Source organism: Oreochromis aureus, linkage group 14, assembly GCF_013358895.1.
Source record: "Oreochromis aureus strain Israel breed Guangdong linkage group 14, ZZ_aureus, whole genome shotgun sequence".
In the NCBI taxonomy this organism is placed as follows: Eukaryota; Metazoa; Chordata; class Actinopteri; order Cichliformes; family Cichlidae; genus Oreochromis; species Oreochromis aureus.
Genome location: NC_052955.1, coordinates 24,778,615 through 24,800,747, shown reverse-complemented (window position 1 = coordinate 24,800,747; position 22,133 = coordinate 24,778,615). Strand labels below are relative to the sequence as shown.

The window sequence follows — 22,133 nt, the reverse complement described above, 5'->3', positions numbered from 1 at the left end:
AGCCGCTCTACGTATTTCCCACTTCAAGAATAGCCAAATGAGATTTCCAGGTGCATACCACTGGGCAAAGAGTAGCGAACTCGTGTTTAAAATTGTTAAAGAAGAATTCATATATATACATATATATATATATCACTCCTTTGACAGACTGTTTGTCTTCGCTCAAATCAAAACCATAATACTCAATTGAACTCATTAACTGGCTGTAAATCAGATTTACATAAGACAAATCTCAGCAGATCCTTCTATAAGCTAAAGAAGAAAGGATGGGCCTAACAATTGAAAAGCTGCAGAACATAAACTCACCATAGTGTCCGCCCACCTCTGGCTCGTTGCCCCAGCGGAGAGACAGAGGAGCTACTGGCTCGTGGTGTAAGAAGAAATGTCTGGCTGTCTAGTTCCAGCGTCAAGCCAGATGTTCTGTGGTTCGCTGTGTAAACCAACTTGCATTTGTTTATTGGCCTTCCAAAATGTTTGTTACCACAGTATTCATTATGATCTATGTAGATCCTGCCACCACCAACCCCCAGTCTTCTTGATAAATCAGAGTGGCAGGTAGGTTATGGCCTTGAATCAAAAGGACATGTTGTTAACTTCCAAAATCACATATTTTCTTTTCTTTAAGCAGTAGGGGGGTTTGCGTCATTTGATAATATCCTGTAAATTTGCAGCTCTGTTTCCAAAGATATTTCGTTTATTTATGTTACCTAAACTTATTTTGACACCACAGCGGGATGAGTGTATTTTTATTAATGGAAAGTGATTTAAATCCAAAGATGCACATCACACACTGGTGGGATGCAGTGTTTCAAGAGATCCTTTTCTTTATTGCTGATCATAAAACCTTATAGTGAGTCACTAGCTCAAGGTCGCAGCTTAAGTACTTCTTTAATTTCCCCCCTTTATCACCAGTCTCCCAACAACAAAAAAATGAAAACCTTAGACTTTGGAATGTATAAGAATAACAAAAAACAACCCCAGCCAGTCACTGAAGAGTTAAACAAGGTGTCTCCCTTAATTACACGAGTCTGAACTGGCCTCAGGCAGGAGAAGCCTTGACCCTTAGCAGGATCCAGATGTGGTGGTCCCAAGGGTGGGGGCCCACAGCTTCACCAGACCCCCAAGCCGAGAGCAGACAGGCCGGCCCTGCTGCCAGTCTTTGCTGGCAGCAGCTCCCAGCTTCTTTTTTGTGCACACTGAGGTCGCTCCTCAAAGCGAAACCACCCCTCAAATCACAAGAATATAAATCATCATTATCATCTTAATTACACTGTAACCAGGTGCATTCAGTTTAGTAAAGAAAGTCTCTCATTTATTTTATTTTATACTCAGACTCCTGCAATTGCGCAACCTTGGTTAAGGTGAGCATTTTAAAGGCTTCTAAAGTCAGTTACCTGTTTAGTTGGATGTAAATATGTCCCGTCTCTCAGAATTACCAAATGTAGTGTTGTTGGTCTGGTCATATTCAGACCTGGTTACTCGTCTAGCATGTGCCTGAAAATTGGGTTTAAATTGATGAGGAGGAATTTCATGAGGTAAAAAAAGAGGAAAAATATGTGGGGGTGGGGATCTGGGGTTTCTTTTTTAGACTCAGGCAAACATGGAGTAAAACAGAAAGTTTGAAGTTTAAAAAGCTATGATTAAAATGACAAAAACGTAAATATATCGAATAATAATAATAATCCCTTTTTTAGTGGGTTTATGTTGATGCATTCTGAGCTTCATCCTTTTAGCCCTGTGCTGAACAGCAGACGCACACGTGTAGCCCAGACCCTTAGATTATAGTGCGGTTGGAGCTAAATGCTTGGATTTTATTAATGGTGTCTCAGGGAGAAAAAACAATCCACAAAGGCTTCATAGAAAAAAAAAAAGGAGTTTGCGACAATTCCTGTCAGAGGTGTTCAGGTTGCTCTCCTTATTTGATTTAGAGCTACATCGAACCTAAACAGATGTGTCCAACATCTGTCTAGGTTCAAAGACAATGTTTATTTAATGTATCACTTTAACTATGTATACAATAAACATTTTTAAAAAATTTAAAAAAAGAGAGAATAAGCGGATTTATAGAGAATCGGAGGTAGTGGCCAAATGTGAGTCTGAAGTGTAGGCGTCAACTAAAAGCGCTCTAAAACATGCAATCGCATAACTTAGATTGTCCGGCGACAGTAAAACCTCTTTCCACAAAATCTCAGTCAAATATGAGCAGGAATAATTCATAAGCCGGAGAAACAGTAAACCCTTCCACACCATCTGTGGCATTACTGGGAAAGCAAAACACACAACACAATTTTACTGCAGGCTACACAGCAATGGCTGTGCACAACGCAGGCAGCCATCCTGTAAATATTTCCGACCAGAAAAACATAACAGCGGAGCGAACACTCAATTGTTTTCCCTGCTTATCTCTCTGGGACAGTATCCTGCTTTTTTGAAGGCAGGGCTTTCGGTGACACACAGCTTCCTTCTCAACCTTCTCAACAGTGGTGACTTCACTTCCCAAATTTAGAGGAAAGAAAAAACTCAATCCGGTAAAAGTGTCTCTTTCTCTCCGCCACATACCGGGGACTGGAATTAATTCAGGAGCGTGTCATGTTTGGGGTATCGTCCGGGTCCGCTGAAAATTGCGCAAAATGGACGGAACTATTAAGGTAAGGGTGGAGAACGGGGTGTATGAGTTTGTGGGAGACTGCTTTTTTTCGGAGTTGCGCCTCCTTTTTTTTTAAGCAATGGTTTGAAATACCCCTCTGTGTCGTCTGCGAGCTGGGATCTCCAGTCAGGCAAAGATGAGCGGCTTTTTTCTGTCGGTCTGAAAGCGGGTAACCCGATTTCCTTCTTCTTTCTTTGAAAGTATCCTTCTCGCTTTTTGTATATATATATATATATATTATGTGACTGGTTGCGAGGGCACTGCTGTGGTGTGGATTCGAGGCTAAATCAGAGATCACCCTTTGGATTTGGGGGACCGAGCGCACAATTACGCGCGTCTGGAAAGGCACAAAGGAGCGATGAATTGTTTCATACAAACCCATGTAGACTGTACTTTCCTGTACTCATAAGTAATACTTGTGTTCAGCGATTTGGTTTAGTCTGGGCAGCGGGGGCTGAGCAATAGACATGACTGGACGTACCGCTGGATAGATGTCTCGAGCTGCGCAACAGTGGTGTGGCACATCGCCCGGCTCGGTACGAAGATCTCGTCGTAGGTTAAAAACTCTGACGGCTTAGAATATACCACAAAAGAAGAAGAATAACCTTTCTCCCTGTTTTTCTGTTGGTTGTTGTTTCTGTTATCCCCTCCGCTGCCGGACAGGGAGTTTTGTGAAAGTCTAAGGAAGGCTGTCATACGGTTACTTCACACAGTAACTTCACCGTTTGCGACACTTTAAACCGCAAACCTTCACAACGATACCTTGGCTTGCTCCTCGTGCAGTTACACAACTATTTTGAAATGGTGCTGCTGCTGGTTGAGCGCTGGTCTACATTACCACTGGCTACCGGCCCCCCCAACAGTCAAATTCCAGATGCATTATGGCTGAAGCCACCAGATGTTGAATGGCAAAGTCCCTATTAAGTTCACCCTGCAACGCGTTTAGTTAACAAGTGTGAGCTGGGAAGAATGAAGCATCTGTATTCACTCTTATTGTTGCAAGAAAACCTAATGCGATTTGTTTTCTTTCGGAAATTTAAAGTAGCTGGTTTGTGGCGGCTGGGTGTGGTGTGAGTTTTGGAAGAGTGTAAACGTTGGCCAGACAAAAAAAATGTCAGTCTACATATAGCCTTAAATCGCTCATCGCTCACAGCGCTGTGATTGTTTTGTAGCGCACTTGAAGTAAATTCCCCCCCACGGCTGCAAGAGGACATGGCTATATAAGCCTGGGTTTTCTAACAAAGCAAGAAGCTGCATTACAATTAATGCAGTCATAATTGAATCCTTTTGGTGTAAACGACTGGCTGCTACTTGCATTCATGCTCGCTAAAGAAAGGAAGGACTCTCTAGCCATGAGAGCTTCCTGTTCTACACAATCTTTTCCTGACAGGTTTCCTCTTCCTCCTTAAACAAAAGACAGGAATGCCCCCCCCTCTCCGTGGGTGGCTCCTGGTAGATGGCTGTGTGTGAACGCCAAACAGATACACGTGTAGTCTGGATGTGGAGTTATTCCACGCAGTATCCAGCCAGCTCCAGACACGTAGTGACGCATTTGCGGAGATAGACTTGGCTGATGTAAACAGAGCAGGGGTTGCTCCCAGCAGGTGTCACACTCACACAATGGTCATAATGGTGCGTGTTGATCCACAACTGAGCTATGATTTATTTGATGTTTTTCCCCCTTTGTCTGGTTGCTGCGGAAAAGCTATAGTGAAAAAAGCAGAAAGCATGCTTTGGGGAATTGGCTTTAAAGGATTAATTAACAAAAATGTTTAAATTTTAGGAAGTTTCTGAAAATGTGTGTGTGTGTAGGTGTGTGTGTGATTATGATTCTTCAGGAAAAGTTCCTCTTTGGTGATTAACACATTTTTCGACTTATCTTAGGACGATTTCAGCCAGACAAAGAGTGTGTAATCGGCTGCCTGTAGTAGCTCTCACTGGTAGTATGTGTGTGTTCCTTTCAGATACTAGAAAGAAAACATAGCTAATTGGCTCTGTTCTGTCATCCTTTCAGCTTCTTCTGCGAGAGTGCTGTACTCCTATCTAAAACAAAACAAAACAAAAAAAGAGTACTCCAATCCTGATGGGCACACACCACTTGCCAATCATTGCTCCAATTGTGCAGCCTGATATGTCACTGTAAATATAACGTGCAATAGTCACAGTAGTTAACAAACCCTTTATCAGGCTGCAATGAGACATTGCCTCACTCCCTTACACTTTATCATCCACAGACTAGCTGCTGTGCTCTGCTCAGATAATGTGTCTTGCTGCCAGTGTTCAGACTATGACAGATCCTCTGATGAAAATCGCTGGAAAGTCTAATTCTGGCAGACAGTTAAGAGGGTCAGCTTTTCCTTTTTTTCTTCTTCTTCTTTTTTTTTTATCCACCCATTAACCTGAAGAGTCGTATATTACAAAATCCCTAGTTTGGTCTACAGTTGCCATAGCCCGTAGACCTGACGTTTCCTCAGCGTTTAAAGGAACACCATCACTGAGGCTTGCTAATCCAAATCATCACAGCGTTAAACACAAAACCATATAGTCCAGTTTGCGAAAAGCCCGTAAAGCTCCGGTTTATTTGCCACACCCATGCACTGTAAATCGATTTTATCCATGTTTTGCATCCAGTTCTGTAAACACAACCAATAGAGAGGCAACAGATGGTGCTAAATGGCACATACAAATGTTAACATTTTTTTCCACAGCAGTGACTATAAGACACTATCAAACATCTCTTCTGATCATTGGATAAGTTTTATGTGACATATCATTTTTCACTGCAGTAATAAGAAAAGCACCAATACAACAGACACCCCCATTGTTATTACTGAAGTTTTAGAGAAGGTTGGCACATTAGGTCCCTTATTAAGCTCTCAAACTGTAGCTGATGAGAGAGTCTTCTCACCTTTTTTCTCTTTTTGCCATTTTTGTATTTAATGCATGTGCATACATGCATTTTATATATTACGGTAGTTATGCCATTGCACCAAGAAAAATGTGTCCTACAAAAAGAAAGTGCACTGAAATGAGGGCAAGTGAAAACTTTCCACTCGCATGAAATGCCTTAGAAGTGAATAGTAGTGAAGTTATGTGAGATCTTGAGGATTTCACTTTCATAAAAGCAACATTTTTGAGAATGCAACGGCTGCATGTTGGAAATATTGATCAATGAATATCAAGTAGCATTTTTTCCCCCCGAGGCAGATATCTGGCATGTTGGAATGAAATAATTCAGTCCTTGGGGATTAGACACGTCTCAGTCTAAGCTGTGCCATCACATCCTATCAGATCCAGATGCGCATCAGACCTAGGCCCGATCCTCAGAGGCATATGGCTGTAATGATTTCACTTTAAACTTTTGTCTTATTGTTTTGTTTTTCTTTCATTGTATTTGTTTGTTTTATTCTTTTCCACAAAGATAAATGGAAAAACTAATATAAAACTCATTCCATTCCTGTTAACATGTATACACATTCTGAGCACAGATCTGACTTGGTGACGTTGTCTTTCTCTGCTCCCTGTCAGACACAAACCGGTGACATCTGCATGTTAAAATGTGACCATCAAACTCCATAATCCAGTCTTTACTTCCAAGACATTACATGAGGAGCATGTTGAAACCGCATAGTGTCTTGGCCCTGCGTTTCAGAGTTTGTTTTCTTTAATAAACTTACATTGCTCCAGCTGAGTCAAAGCAGAGGGGGTCACTGGAGCCGTGACCCGAATGCTTCTGTTGAGTCTTCTGCTGTGGGGAGAAGCCCAGCACCAGACAGGGCAGCCACACCAGGGCCTGACAGGGGGATTTCAGGGTGCAGTGAAATTACAAAGATGGCGATAAGAAAAAAAAAATTGCACCCCAGGAATAAGGAAAAATTAGATTAGGATGCTGTTAACTGTTAGTTAGAAGACTTTTTTTTGTCGTTTTATATGGGAGCCACTAGGTGACCGCTGCTGGCCGTGTGTTTTGATTAATATTATTGTTATTATTGATGTTACTACACCAGAAGGCCCTGTGGCATCCTATCTCACATCTCCCCTACTCCACTGTGGGCATGATTGAAGTCATCGTAACATCAACAGGAAGCTACAGCCACTACTCCTGTAAACACAAACCGCTGAGGATGCCAGACAGCGATATGACCCATAACTGCACATAATTACTGTAAACAAAAAATACACTAGAGATTCGAAATTTGACATCACAAGTTTCTGGATAGTGTCAACTAAGAAATTTGAGTTGTATTTGTTCATGTCAAGTAATCGCTTTGACGTATGTGAAGCCAGAAGAGAAAGATATTTAGTATAGTGCAAAATTGGGATGCTAGAAAGAATAAACCCTGCTATAACACCTCTACAGCTCACAAGCATTAAAGAGTTTTGAAAGAAATACCAAGGACTTGTTATTTTCACCTCCAGGAGGCGCTATCAGTGGTGAGTGAAGACCAGTCCTTATTTGAGCCTCCCTACGCTGCTGCTGCCCCTCTACCCAAAACAGATATGACTGCATCTGGCACACAGGACTACGGCCAGACCCACAAAATCAACCCCTTACCTCCACAACAGGAGTGGATCAACCAGCCAGTGAGGGTCAATGTCAAAAGAGAATATGAGCACATGAACGGATCCAGGTAATGACATGACAGCCACACCCTGTGGCATGCATTGTTTAGTAGAGATGGGTTTTTATGCACTTTTATCAGGCATGCAAGCGGGTGATGAATTAAAAAGCAAAACCGGCACAACAATGAGTTTCAGTTAGGCATGGCTTTCACTCTCCAAGTCTCTCAAGTTCACCTGGTAAGATGGAGTAATATTCACTGTTAGGTGTTTTTAACTGTGTTGAGATGTGGTGAGTGCATTTCCTCAAACCATCCAGTAACTCCTTGCTCCAGATGGCCAGGGCTATTGTCATCGTAGAAGAGACCCCTCCCTTCATAATAGAAATGTTTCGGCGTAGGATAAACACGATCTCTCAGATAAACGCTGTATTTATTTTCAGTGACCCTTCCCTCTAATGGGACATGTGGACCCAAACCATGGCACATTATGCTGCTATGTGGATCAAACAGATCCACACTCATTGCAGATTTTCAGGTTTTGCTTCTAATTTGTCACCCATTTGTATGACACTTCTGCTGCTGTTGTCGTTTGTCATTCAGCGGGCAGTTTCTTTACCACAGCTAACCTTCACGTTTCGCGTCTAATCTTTGATATGCTTGGCTCAGACGAGCGTAGGGCTTGAATATCTCGTGCCAAAGTCAATGGCTGGAAAGGAAATTCAACAACACCCAATTTATCTGCTGATAATATTTTTACAACTTACTTGGTGTGCATGTGTGTGTGTGTGTGCGTGTTTGTGCAGCAGGGAGTCTCCAGTGGACTGCAGTGTGGGTAAATGTAATAAGCTGGTGGGGGGTAATGATACATCTCAGATGAACTATGGAAACTACATGGATGAGAAGAATGCTCCTCCCCCCAACATGACCACCAATGAACGGAGAGTCATTGTACCTGCAGGTAAGAACAGATGTGTATAGTTAGGAAAAATAAATCAGGACATAAGAACAAAATTGATTACCATTGTTAGATGGCAGTCACTTGCCTGTTCTGGTATAAAGTCACTGATGCTGAGGCACAATCTAATGAACCTAAGCACATATATACATTTTTACTATACCCTTTGTTTGAACACTTATTTTAAGAAATTTGTCTTTCACTCAGAGTCCAAACAAAAGGCATTTCAGTACGTTTCAGAATCCCAAACAGTGTGCCAAAAAATGAGAACATCCAGATTATTTAATTAAAACTGAATGCAGACTTGGTAAATTTTCCATTTTTAAGCTGTTCGAGTGTTAGTGTTTAGCTGATGCCAAAGGCCACTCATCTATTAACCTAATAGGAGCTCACTTGGATGCCACTCCTTAACCACAAAGTGGCAAGTTTGTGGTTTGGTTTCCAAATTGGCTGTGCTGTGTATCAGGCATGGGTCAAGTAACATTTGCAAATACTGAGTTTTCTTTGGTATCACAAAGTTTGGTCAATTTAATGATGAGATTCAAAAATGAATACTATTCTATGATAGATGACTGAACCAGGAATCTGCTCTGTTTTCATTTTATTTAATAAAGTAAAAGCAATACTTACTATCCTGTCTAAACTACACACTTAAACTGAAGTCTGTTCAATTCAGCATTATTATATGAAGCTAAATCACAACAACAGTTGCCGGAAGGCACTTTATATTGTGAGGTAAAGAGCCTGCAATAATACAAAGAAAACAGATAATGCCTTCAGTTTGTTTATTACTCCTCCTCCCTTTAACTTAGAGATATGTCTTTCCTGAGGTCTGCCCACAACAGTCAGTAAAACCAGTCTCCTTTCCTTCTGTCTTCCTGCAGACCCATCACTGTGGTCCCAGGACCACGTGCGCCAGTGGCTAGAGTGGGCCATCAAGGAGTATGGCCTGTTAGAGATTGATACGGCAATGTTTCAAAACACGGACGGCAAAGAGCTCTGCAAGATGAGCAAGGATGACTTTCTACGGCTCACCACCATGTACAACGCAGAAGTGCTTCTCTCTCATCTCAATTATCTCAGGGAAAGTAAGTACACTTTGGTAATTACTTGACGGGTCTCTGGAACAAATATAGGAGTGCAACAAAAAGTCTTTGACAGTTTAAAACAGAAGAGAAAAAATAAATCAGAAAGTATTAAACACAGTGAAAAGTCAGCAATGCCATGCATCCACGTTTGCCAAAGGGTGAAAGTCATTTGGGGTTTTTTTCTTCTAGTTGTTGATTCAAAGTGTGAATGAAAATGACCTTATTTGCCCAACATGAAAGAAAAAAAAGGGATGACACCTTTTTTCCTTCACACTATACTCGCATTACCAAATAAAGAATGAAATTACTTTGCCGGTAACTAATTTCTCTACGATAGCTAACACATCTAAAGCACAGCATAGAAACCAAAAGGGTTCTTTTCCCCTCTCCAGATAACCATCATCAACCTCCCCCACTACACTTTTATACCACATGGCCCACAGAAAGATGAAGCCCAGGTGCATTGCCTCAGGAATCACGCTAGGCTTGTATGTCCAGAGCAAAGAAAAGAAAGTTGATCTGCAATTTGCAATGGCGGCAGCTAAATTTGAGCCCCTTACCTTTGAAGAATATCTCGCCGTAATCCCCGCTTCATATGTTTCTGTGAGGAAGCGAAGCCAATTTTCTGATGCGGTATGCAAATGACATTTTAATATGAAACGTAACATCTGGTGAGGCTCTGGTTTGAATACATGCAGCGTGGTGTCGAGTTCGCATGCTAAATATCAGCCGCGTGCTATAAAAATTAGCAAGCGAGTGGCGCGATTGATGCACGTGTAGGGAACGGTCTGTCCCCATCTTTAAAAAGTTTGGATACTGTAGAATAGTTAGAGCTGCTTGTGCCGCGGCTGCAGAATATCACGGGCAGCACACTGGGTGGAGTGACTGATGGCTTGACTAAATTTAACATTACTCTCAAAAAATTGCGATGGGCCTCAATGTGATGTAATGGGAACTGTATTTTGTGGGTGTCAACAGTTTTCTCTATGCACTGCGTCTGGGCAGAGAGAGATGCTTGTCATGAGTATAACAGCCTCATTGTGCAGCGGTGCAGCGGGTGGATCTGTCTGACCGCCACTGGGCACACTCCGCAGAGCAGTTTTCATTATGGCCAATGGCTGCGGGACTTAGCCACGGCTTAGGCGTGCTGCATCACGATTTTGCCCCTTTTTTCTCTCTTTCTTTCTTTAAAAAAAAAAAAAAAAATAGACCTTGTGTGCTTTGGAGACAGAAAAGATGTCTTGGGAATCCTCTCCACTTGCCAGCTGAAATTGCTTTGTATTAATTCCTAACAATCAGCGAAATGAACGCTCCCTTGCCTGAGCTGAGTAACCCGTTTTAGGGCAGCTCTCGGAAGACGCAAGCTTTGTTAAGTGCTGATACTGTACCTGCCTTGCACATACAAAATTTTCTATCTATTACAATTTTAATACAAATATCCAAAGCAGATCAGGCACTGAACACACTTTAGCTTACTAGCTTTCTGTTGCAAAGCGCCTGTCATGTCCTATTGCACAGTTTTTCAACTTATGTGGCACTTGCACAGATTTTACAGCTAGCGCATGGTTATACCATCTCGCTGTCTAAATCAAAAAGGCTATTTCCAGTTGTGAGACCATCTCCTGCCACGTGCCACGTATGAAAACATCAGACAGCATCCTGATTCTCTTGATACTGTCCGGAGCTCAAGTGTGAAAACAGTTTGTGAGCAAAGGAAAGGGGTCAAGGCTTTATGACGACCCTCACGGGGTGATAATTTAGAAATGAAAGGCTTTCTCTCGTCTCCCCCCACAGCACAAACAAACACAATCAGAGACTAGGAGTAACCCTGTCCAGAAAATAGACCTCTGTTTTCACTCACAAGAGTTGGAGCTGGGACTAGTTTCCAGGAGGCAGAGAAACAAAGAGAAAAGGGGAAAGGCTCAAGCAAGCCCTGGAAGTATTAGTGATTACAGGTCATGTGATCTTATTCACTGAATCTTTTCATTATTACCTCCCGTCCTACACCCAAAAAAAAAAAAAAAATAAAAAAAATAAAAAATAGATGGTCCAGAGGGATACTGCAATCATTTCATACACATCTGTGTGCACCATATGTGTGATTGGTTCTGTTTATTGAACCTCTGATTAACATTCCTCAGAGTCATTAGACCCTGTATGTACACTTGGTGAAGGGCGGGAGACGCACTTCCACACCCTACAGCCATACCATAATAAAACATTCCTGCCACGTCACACACACAGAAATACCGCTCAGACATCCATACTGGCGCAACCGCTGGCACAACCTGAACATCTGTCTGGCTTCCCAGCTGCTTACAGTAACAAGGGTAGTTGCCCGTGCATTATTTTGGCCTCGTTGTTGGTCACTTATCCAGATTTTCATAAGTGATGGCCGCCCACACCCCAATGTGCTTTCAATTTGGGGCGCAATTTGAGAATTTGTTCAAATTAGTCTGTCAGGGAGGGGACTGCTGACTGTTTGCTTTATCGCACCCATGTAGGTCGGTTTGATACCACATGTGCTGGAAACGGAGCAGAGCAGCAAACCTCAGACAAGGAGAGACTGTATCTTCTGACACATAGAGATGCGAGGCGGAGAGAGAAGGGAGGAAGAGGGGGGAGAATTCAAAAACGAGGGGAGGGACTGAGGAGACAGAACAATCCAAAGAAGCATGTGAAGGAACATAATAGCAGGAGTTAGATTAAGAAATATGTCACTGACAGATAGGGTTGTTGCTTGAGGACAAAAACAGGAGTGTGTGTAAGCAAGAAAGGCTGTTATAGAAAGGGAGTGCGAAATTTAAAAAAAGAAGAAAGAAAAAAATTTGGTGGCTGAACTATTCCTTTTTGTTTTTTTGCGAAGAGTGTGGAAACGGTCCGAGATGGTCATGATTGAGTGCCATTGGAGAATAGCAATAGTTCTGTTTCCCAGCTGTCGCCGTTGCTTGTGTGTCTGGATGGATTTACAGCGAGGGAGTCCAGAAGGAGAGAGAGAGAGCGAAAGAGCGAAGGAGAGAGAGAGAGTGATAAGTCTGGGCTTCTGCACTGCTGCTGCTCGCTCGAGAGTGGGGGACATTCTCGAGCCCTCAATAGTTTATACAGACCATAAACATCTGGGCTCGCAGGCTGAGTAGGGAAAAAGGAGGTCTGGAGAACTCTCTCTCTCTCACACACACACACACTCTCCCTCTCTCTCTCTCTGTCTTTCACTCTCTCCTGTTTCTCCCCTCACAACATTTTTATTGAGCTCCCCTTGCATTAGTTCTTTCTATTGGCAGATTATCACTGGTGCAGAGGGGCTCAGCAGTCTGGCTCTGCGCCTTTTGCCGTTTGCTGTCTGCTGTTAGCCACCATTACAGAGCAGTCTGCGGCTGCTCACTCAACTGCTGGGGTTCGGCCACTTAGCTTCGCAGGAATTTATATCTATATCACATTAGCATAAGTGGAAGTGGATAATAAGCAGTTGCTATTCATGTAAACACTGAGATGAGCCTAGCTATAATTGAAGCGAGATGTAGATAATAATTGTAAGTTTCCAGTTACGAATACTGATGTCAGCCAGTTCTGCATACCTTGTTTTATAGTCCTGTTTTTAACATTAATGCTAATTGTTTTAAGTGATTTATATTTTTCCCATCATATCTTGGACTGGTAACTGCATGATTGCAGTTAGGAACAGCATATAAACTGTGGTCAGGATATTGTTAAAGCTAAGAATAGTGATTAAACATTTCTGAACATTTCACCTCTCACTTGTCCAATCAGATATGAGAGCACTGGATCCAGATCTCTCTAACGTTTCTAAATGGATAATTTGATGTTTGCACCCATTTCACGCAGCAAACTATCAGATATGTGAAGGTGTGTGGAGGGAGGCCGGGTTGGATTGATATGTTATAGCTATTTTTGGCCCTTTTTTATGACTATAAATACCTTCAAGCGGAGTCTGTCTAAAAGTGTTGACCATTAACCAATAAACACTTTCACTTTCATACATAATGGAACATTTATAACCATTCTCTGGATCATTGGCAGGATGGGATGTAATCTTGGTGTCAGCTTCACATAATTCGACCTCTTTTCCACCAACACTAAGTCTAAGTCTAATCTAGTACTAGTCCCAAATAATTTCACTCAAAAAGGACTGATGCTGCTAGGCCCAAAGCTGAACACACTGATTTCAGTGGCTATGGGCAAGAATTTCAGTTTGCAGATATAACCCAAAGATTGCATCTACCATGGTTATCTTCTAATGGAAAACATTTAACATTTTGCTATGTGGCTCTGAAAGGGCATCACTGCAGAACTGGCTCCACATTAGCACTGGGACCAGAACTGGAACTATGTTGATGGAAAAGAGGCACTTGTCAGTCCATCAATTCACAACAGCCTCCACATAAAAAAAGCTTTTACCTGCACAACAATACTTGTGCATTTGATACTACCTGTTTTACCCGTATAACTCTTCAGTTGGCAGACTGGTTTGGTAGCTTGAGGCGGTCTTGAAGTGAGGGCAGGAACTTCAATCCGTGCCCAACACAAATGTAATTTAATGAGAAGAGTGTTTTCTTTTTCTTTTAGTTACTTGCAAACAGTGCCATCTTGAAAGGAGGGTCATAAGTTAAAAAAACAATTCCAATACTTTGTAGTGGAAGACTCAGAAATGCCTCATATGAAATATGAAGCCAGGCAGCAGGTCTTCTCAGTGCAGCGTTATCCAGTACAACTAAATGGGATGGCTGAAACTTATGTGCCCCCCTTTATGTGGCAAGGTGCCTAAAACAGGGTGACTGGGGACCCTGAGTTTGTTGACAAAGCTCAGACCACATGTTGAGGCAATGGTATCGTATAGCTATACAGAATAAACAGTACAGGGGGCTTGCCAGAGGTCCTACATGGTGCTGTACAAGCCTTTAGAAATATCTATCAATATTACGTGCACGTCAGGCGGCGCTTTCGTGAAACCGAACAGTCATACGAAGGAGAGAAAAGAAAACTGTTTGCGGGTGTTATGTAATCTCACAGAGTCTGAAGCAGATGTGATTGGAAAAGGAGAGCAAGAGAGTGAGGGTCTCAAAGCTTGAACACTGGCCAGTCCTCCCACTGTGCTGTCAGATTACCGGGATGTGTTTGTTTTCGAAGAGAGGAAGAGGCCATCCAAATAAATAGGCAGCCCAGCCAAGGCTCTCTCCACCAAAACCGTCAGCCGTGGTGTTTCTCTAGCTTACTCTCAGTCACTCACTCAACCTTCCACTCGCTCTCACTCTCTCCCATGCAGCAGTCCCGAATTTCTCTGTGGGATGGTTTGAGGTTTTCTCAGCAATGCTGCCTGTTTGCCTGTCTGGGTCAGACCACATATGTGGCACACAGTAGGAAAAGGGTTAACAGCCCCTTCCTCCTTCCTCCATCCTCTCTGTTCCTCGTTCTCTTACACCCTCTCCCTCATTCCAGAAGTCGGTGCTTCGGAGGCTCGTTTGCCCCTGTGAGCTTACGCTCTGCGTGTGGAATTATTTTTGTACGGGGGAGCTGCGTTTGATTGCCATGCAGGGACCCTTCCTCATACAATGGCTCCCCTGTTCTGAGGCCCCCATCCTTCTAAACTAGACCCAGAGCCTTGGGGGTGCCACGGAGTATAGGTGGAACTGGGAGGGGTGGGGACGTTTGGAGGGTTAGAATACATTTGTGGAGCACCCCACACTACCCCACAGCCACCACTCTCCCCCCTTTAAAAAAACAGACCCCTAGTCTGCCACTATGAGGCCCCAACCCACCACCAGCAGCACAGCACGTTAGTTGGGGACCTTGCATCGAATCTTAAGATCAGAGACTTTCTGGATTTTTCTTTTTCCATTTGTACTTTAGCTCATTTCTCAGATTTCTCTGCACCACCCCCCCAAAAAAGGTACGGTCCCTACTCAGCAACTTGCTGTTGCTGGCTCAGTGCTAAATCTTGTCTACACTCTCCATGTAGTAACTGCTCTCGTGTTTTCTCTGTGCATTTTTGGGTCTGTTTTTCCACTCACTGATTTATGCCTGGGGGCAGCTAAAATTAAGAGAGCATTTTGGTGCCGCCCAGGGTGCCTGTGTAAGTGGAGGAATGCAGTGCAGAGTTCTGCTCCATAAGGTGAAATGAACAGGCAGCCATACAAGGACTCTTAACTCACTGTCTTGCTTTATTCAGGGGCAGTGGTTCCAGTTAAAATGTTGACATACTACAGGGCTTCCCCACCACTATTAAAAGGACCGACTGTGTGCTGGATTTGCTTTATTTGAGAATAGAGTTCTTTGTCATTAATTAGCTTTCCTGTTTTCTTTTTTTAATTTAGGAGCAAAAGGTACAAAAGTTATCGAATGAAAGTGGCTTCAGTGGCATGTCATAGGTATCGAGCTGAACCTTCTACTGCCACCTGCTGGGAGTAGAAGAAATTTGAGCTTTTTGTCACTCATACAAAAAAAACAAATCTCACAGCAAATGCAGCAAATTTCAGTTCAAATTAAATATATTCTGCGTGTATTCTTCAAGATAATTTATTCTAAATTAAACACTTTATAAAGCAATGAAGACTCTTTAATTAAAAAATCCAACAAAAATCATCTTACCATGCTCTCTTCTGTCTCATTGCAGGTAGCTCATCATTATCCTACAATACAACATCTCACACAGACCCATCACCACGCCTGGCTGCCAAAGAGGGTAGGAAACTTCTCCCCCTTTTTAAATACATTTTCTGTGCATTTCCAGATATTTAGAGTTGTTTTAAATGCTCTATACCAGGGGTGTCAAACTCAAATACACAGTGGGCCAAAATTCAAAACTGGAACAAAGTCGTGGGCTAACATTAATATTTATTGAAAAAAAAATCTTCCTCCAGATATAAGAATGAATCTTTTCTTATGGACTCAAACAAGTTTTGCTGAAAAACTGAATATGGAACAAGCAAAGCTTAATACTAAACGATATATATATTAGCTGTATAATACCAGTAGGCCAGCTCTAACAGTAATTTGGCATGGCTTCGCGGGCCAAATGTAATTAGGCTGCGGGCCAAATTTGGCCCGCGGGCCAGAGTTTGACACCTATGCTCTATACAGACAGAACAAGGTGGGAATGGTGCAACCAAAGCTAAAGGTGATCACGTAAGGCAAAAATATAAAATACCAAACCCTGCAGGCTTTGCATGAAGAAAAGCACACACATGTGAGAACAAACGCCGCTTAGCAAAAAGGAAGCACAATGCAGCCGCCGATTGTTTCTGATGAAGCTCTGGGCAAGTACACCTTTTGTTTTGAGTCAAGCTGCTATTGCTATTCGGGACTACTACCTGAACACGAAGAATAGAGGTATGTTAACAATAAAACAAAAGCAGAGTGCTGATGAGTTCTTTCCATAGCAGCGGGAGCATGAACAGACTGTAAATGTAGTGATTATGGAAAGAATCTATGTGAATGAGGCTGTTTACTGGAAGGACGGGCAGCACAGACAGGTGCCCGAGCAACAATGTGCTTGGCAAACATGGCAGAAAGGGGCTGATTGGCTGCTTTAGACTGGACTAGAGTGGAAAGAAGGTTACATGTGTGAGTCTCTGATGAGTGAAATAGTGGCAGAAATCATGATAAGAGGTTAAGGGGACACTAGATATAAAATATACTCTTGTGAGACAGTATATATATATATATTGCTTTTAATGTTAGTAGCCATTTTCTACTATTTTATGTAAAACCTAGGCTTTAACATAAACTGTTCGCTGGTTTTATTAAGAGATTTAGTGGTTAAGGAGCCAGTGTCTGATTAAAAACAATAGTGAAAATGGCTTTTTTTTTTTTTAAATGTTACCATACAAGCAGCTTGGTGTTCTCCACATCTTAATCTGGCCAAAATTTAAAGAATACAATGAACTAATTGAACTATTGAAAGCAAAAGAGGAGCGGTCAAAAGAGACCAGGTCTAGTGTGCTAAGCTGAGAACAATGCCCCAAGCAGCTCAGGATGACGGTCCTTTTCCTCCCGATACCTTTTTCACCCTACAAACACTGTTGTGCTGACACAGTTCAGACAGGCGATGGCTTCGTATCTGTTTAGAAAAAAAAGAAAAAAGCTACACATCCTTTACATAGGCTATATGGTGTCACCACCAGAGTCGAGAGAAAAGACTGCAATAACAATGATAGCCTTGCTCACAGGATGAGAGGCCCTATCAAGGCAGCAGCAGAGGAAATGCTAGGTCTGATAAGTGTCAGAGAATGCTCTCTGCCTCTCGCTCTATCTGCCCCATTGGTGAGAGTTCCAGGCCACGTAGTGGTTCTCGCCCAGCTTCATACTAATAGGCCATTGGGCAGGCCAGATAAGATTCTGCTCGGTCACCCCCCGACCTTGGTCTTCCTGATTCTCAGCTCCAGGTATTTGGACTGGCAGGAATAGAGGGTCACTCCCATTAGCAGCATTTCCCTTTCTCAAGAGGTGATTTCTATTGAGTGCTCCTGTAACACTGCCTGCCTCTAACTGTGGCCTAAAACTCTGGCCTTAAGTAGAACACTTGTAGCATTTAAAGCATGCTAACTTTTCCAAATTAAGGAAATACAACAGTGTTTTTGCTCGCAAAGTGTTACTTTCGTGCAGAGTTTCTGCTTCGGCAATAAAAGATGCGTTGCTTCAGGAGAAGCCTTTATCAGCGTTTGCTCAGATCAGCACTGCCAGATGTTCCACTTCATATTGCCTTTCAAGAGCAGTCAAATACCATACAGGCTCTTTGGGGTAGAGTAAGCACGAGCATACAGCAGGAGACAACCCTTAATCTGCCCCAGACTCTGCGGTGTAAAATGCAATGTTATGAATAAAAGAGAGCATATAAAACACGGAATGCAGCAGCTATGAAAGGACTCGTGCGCGCCGATGTGTGTGTGGCTCTCTCAAAGTCTGCATCTGCTATTTGCCTGCTGATCGGCTTGTAAGTATGGGTTCCTGCATACCTTACTAGTGTATATATATATATATATATATATATATATATATATATATATATATATATATATATATATATATATATATATATATATATACATACATACTATGCCTTTGCATATAACTCTTACACTCATTATTCATGAGTGTAAGAGTTATAGGTTGTTGCTGGGAATTAGACATCATGTGGTTGTTACAAGTAAACATCTACACTTCTAGTTGTAAACTACTTTTTTTCCCCAAGATTTATTTTTTTGGTTTTGTTTTCTCCTTTGTGGTTTCTGATCTATTAGCACGGCAATAAAATGTCGAAATGTTCTAAAGGCATTCATATCCTCCCCTGCCATGTTGAGGAAAGATGATTCACCTTTTGAAAAGCATTTCCTCTGGTGCCAAGTCAAAGGCAAAAACAGCTTGAAATGCTTCATTACGTGCACAAACAATCTCAGATTTGTGTTTTTTCAAACGCTCACCTTGCTCTGTGCTAAATATAATGAAAGATAAACTGCGTACTTGGAAATGAAAACGTTTAATGTTAAGAGTGTTGCGAAGATGTTCCCTCTTTCTTTTTCTCTGATGGGTTTCTGTTCCAGTGCACCCACTGTCTCCTCGCTGTGTCTAACTCCTGTACTCTGCCATCATTCTCCTCCTCTTATGGCTCCTTGCTCACACAGATGGCTTTTAAAGCACCTGTATTATGGGTATTAAAAAAGTTTACCCTGTCTGGGTTTCTCTCCTTGGCTCGGACCCTGGGTTAAAAACAGTCCACAGCTCCACTCTCTCTTTTTCTCCATTCATTCTCTATCCCGCTCCCACTGCTCAGTTGCTCTTTCTCTCTCCCAGCCTGTCTCGCTGTCTTTCATTTTCCCTCTGTGTCTCTCTCTCTTTCTCTCTCTCTCTCTCTGTCTAGCACTCGGGCCTTGTTTTGACTAACTGGTCCTGCAGTTGAAGTCTCCCAGGAGCGTGCACCACACCCGAGACCAGAGTGGAAACTGGCTCAAGTCGCAGTCAGAGCGAGGCCTGGAAAAATGAAGGCGGGAGAGGGGGGTGGGTGGTGAGGGGTGAGGCGGCTCTGTGTGTGCACAGTCGAGTCTACGTTTGTGTGGTTGCCCCCCCTTAAACCGCCGTGCATTGTGATTCTTCCTCCTTCTGCATGTTCACTTTCACTGGATCCAATGAAGCTAAAACTTAATGCACAGTAGTGGTGAAAAGTTTATTTGCTGAGATTTTTCTTTGGCCATAGAAAATTGTTTTGGTGGCAGATGCTACCAACCACTCAAGGTGTCTTAAGGCAGGGAACACACCCAAATAACACAGCTTCCCCTCTTCTTCCTCCGCAGCTGACAGTAGCTGAGTTTGCAGACATTGTTTTCTTTCCAGATTCCAAAGTTGTGTTTTGTCTGACTCTTTTTTCATCATTTTTCTGTCCTGATTTTCTTCTTCACTTCTTTCTCTTCTGTACCTCTTTTGTGCTTTTACACCCTCACCGTAATTTGTCTGCTTCTCAGTACGTCTTTCTGCGATTTCCTCACTTTCACTCTCATCTCTCTCGTTCATCTGTGCCTCTCCCCCACCATCTCCTAAACCCCCTCCGCACGTAGATGGAGGTAACCCCGTCTTTTTTTTTTTCGGGGTGGTGGTGGTGGTGGAGGGACTGGCGGTGAGTAGAGGGGAAAAAAGGGCCAGTAAAACAAAGAGAGGTTGTCTGCAGGCGAAGCAGGCAGGAAACGCAAGTCTCTCAGGACTCTCCCCCAGTCACTGCTCCTTGGCTATCCTGCCAGCCCACACCAGATTGAACCTGACAGCCCCGTTGAGCCACGGCAGCCCGCTTGTTATTTATCCCTCCTCTCTCTCTTTTTGTGTTTCTCTCCTCATATACTGTCTTTTCTTTTATTCATTTGATCGTGTTCCAAATTCTTTTCTTGTTGCAAGCTCATATATGTTTAGCTTCATGCATCTGCCGCTGTTAACTCTGCAGAGGACGCAGAGACAGGGACAACCTCTCTTGTTTGCAGATTGTAACGAGTCCTTTGCTGAAGCGTTTAAGGTTAAAAGTTGAAATGATAGAACTTAGTGAAGAGAACAAGAGGTCCCTGAGCAGCACGAAGCTTTCCCATTTGAGGATATTTTACTAGTAAGGGAAGGGGAAAGCCAGGCAACAAAACATTCTTTGAAAGTAGAGCAAGACACATAATTGAGTTTAAAGTTTTAATCTTTATATTTTCAACATGAATATAAAATGTGTTTAAAAAGACAAATAACTAGAACCAGCCAAACTTGGGAAACGTTGTTTGTTCGCTGTAGTGAGATTAAGTTGTCATCATTATTTATTATAAGGAAAACACCGATGCTAACATATTCTTGTCCACTGGAGGGCAGTGCAGCACAGTGTGTAGAAATGTCTGTCCCTGTAGTGAAGCCGATGATGCACAATTTGATGTCACTGGATGTTTTGTTTCTTGGTTTGGTTTGGTTTTTTCCCACTTGGACTATATGAGGTAATATGGGTCAAGATGCTATACCCAGAACACATTAAAAAAAAAAGCCAGGCACACTTACAATAATTACTTGATAATGTGTGATTTTTTCCCCATAACTGAAATCTACAGACTTAGAAAAACACAGGAAATTACACTAAAATGAATGTAATAGTTTTATATTTTTAATGACTGATATCTTGCAAGGATCTAATGAAATGGAAATGGAAGTAAATTTGCCATTACTTGTCAGACAAATCTAAGTCAAAGTTAACAAAGTCACAGTTTAATGTCATCAGCTCTATACAAGCATGAAGAGAGATGAAATTGTGTTCAGTTGTTTTCACTTTAATCAGCATAGGAATCGTCTCAGATCTTTACAAAAACCAGCACACATTATCTTTTCAAACATATCTGGTCTTAAAAAGTATCAATTCAGCATCTGATTTATCAAACAAGAAATTCCAACAACTACAGATTCATCCCACTCTTGACCTTCTAGCAGCTTGCTACTTCCTACAACATCCCCTGTCATCGCCATTACACCATCTCTATCTGCTGCCCTCTGGGAGCAACGCTGCTGACAAAAAAAAAAGTTGGCCGATCACAATAACACCGTTGAGCGCTACTCAGCATAAAGCACGTCTGGCCGCAGCGCTCATCATATTTTCCCCTCGTGTTCTGACAATTGTTTGAACTGTTTTACTCCATAATAATACAAACCATCAAGGGTGCTGGCCAGGTGCACTCTGAGTATACAAGGGTGTTCACTGCCAGAGGAACGACACAGCCTCTGTTTTATCTGTTTGTGTCAGAGTGATTGATTGTTACTGGAAGCTGTCCAGCTTCACACTCGGTTAGTTTGAACCACAGACACACACACAGCAGGTAGAGCCCATAGAAACCGGGCCAGTTTGGCTGTTTGTCAAGGTTTCGTGAAAGCCGCATGTGTGGGAAGAGAGGATGATAGTGGATATCATGCACACGTATTGTCTTTGTGTGTGTCTCTGTTGTACGTTAATTTGCATCAGTCCCTTTCATTTGTGGTCGGGGTGTTGCAAGCTCTTTAACCAACTGTATTCTCTGTAAAAGATTGTGCCATCTACATTTTAACCACTGCAGCAAGCCAAACAAAACCACATTTCCATGTCCAGATATCCTGTGAAGAACATTTTAACGATGTTTTGATGGATTTATTAATGCCCTAACTGTTGGCCAGCTGTAATTGTTAGGATTGGCTTGTGCACCGTGGTATTTTATGAATTGCACTTAGCATGTTAAAAAAAACGGTAACTGTTTTCCTATTGAAACTTTGTCTGTCCTTTTGTCTTTGTTGTTGTTAGACCCTTCATATGATGCTGTACGGCGGACAGGGTGGTCCAACAACATGCACAGTGGCAAAGGTGAGGGCACACAAATCATCAATAATCTCTTTAGCTTTTT

At 42.4% G+C, this 22,133-nt stretch overlaps 1 protein-coding gene across 7 annotated transcripts in view; it reads left to right on the top strand.

Annotated features, from left to right (window-relative positions):
- Positions 1 to 22,133, top strand: part of fli1 (Fli-1 proto-oncogene, ETS transcription factor) — a 30,523-nt gene that overhangs the window by 3,747 nt on the left and 4,643 nt on the right. For 2 of the 7 annotated variants that reach the window (XM_031743588.2, XM_039597939.1), the window contains exons 3-7: positions 7,067 to 7,278; positions 8,013 to 8,167; positions 9,049 to 9,252; positions 15,881 to 15,949; positions 22,034 to 22,093. In XM_031743588.2, the coding sequence (XP_031599448.1) occupies positions 7,067 to 7,278; positions 8,013 to 8,167; positions 9,049 to 9,252; positions 15,881 to 15,949; positions 22,034 to 22,093 (700 nt within the window). Of the gene's footprint in view, positions 1 to 2,493; positions 2,649 to 2,729; positions 2,817 to 7,066; positions 7,279 to 8,012; positions 8,168 to 9,048; positions 9,253 to 15,880; positions 15,950 to 22,033; positions 22,094 to 22,133 lie in introns of those variants that run through there. The other 5 variants (XM_031743584.2, XM_031743583.2, XM_031743587.2 and 2 more) reach the window with 5 other exon arrangements.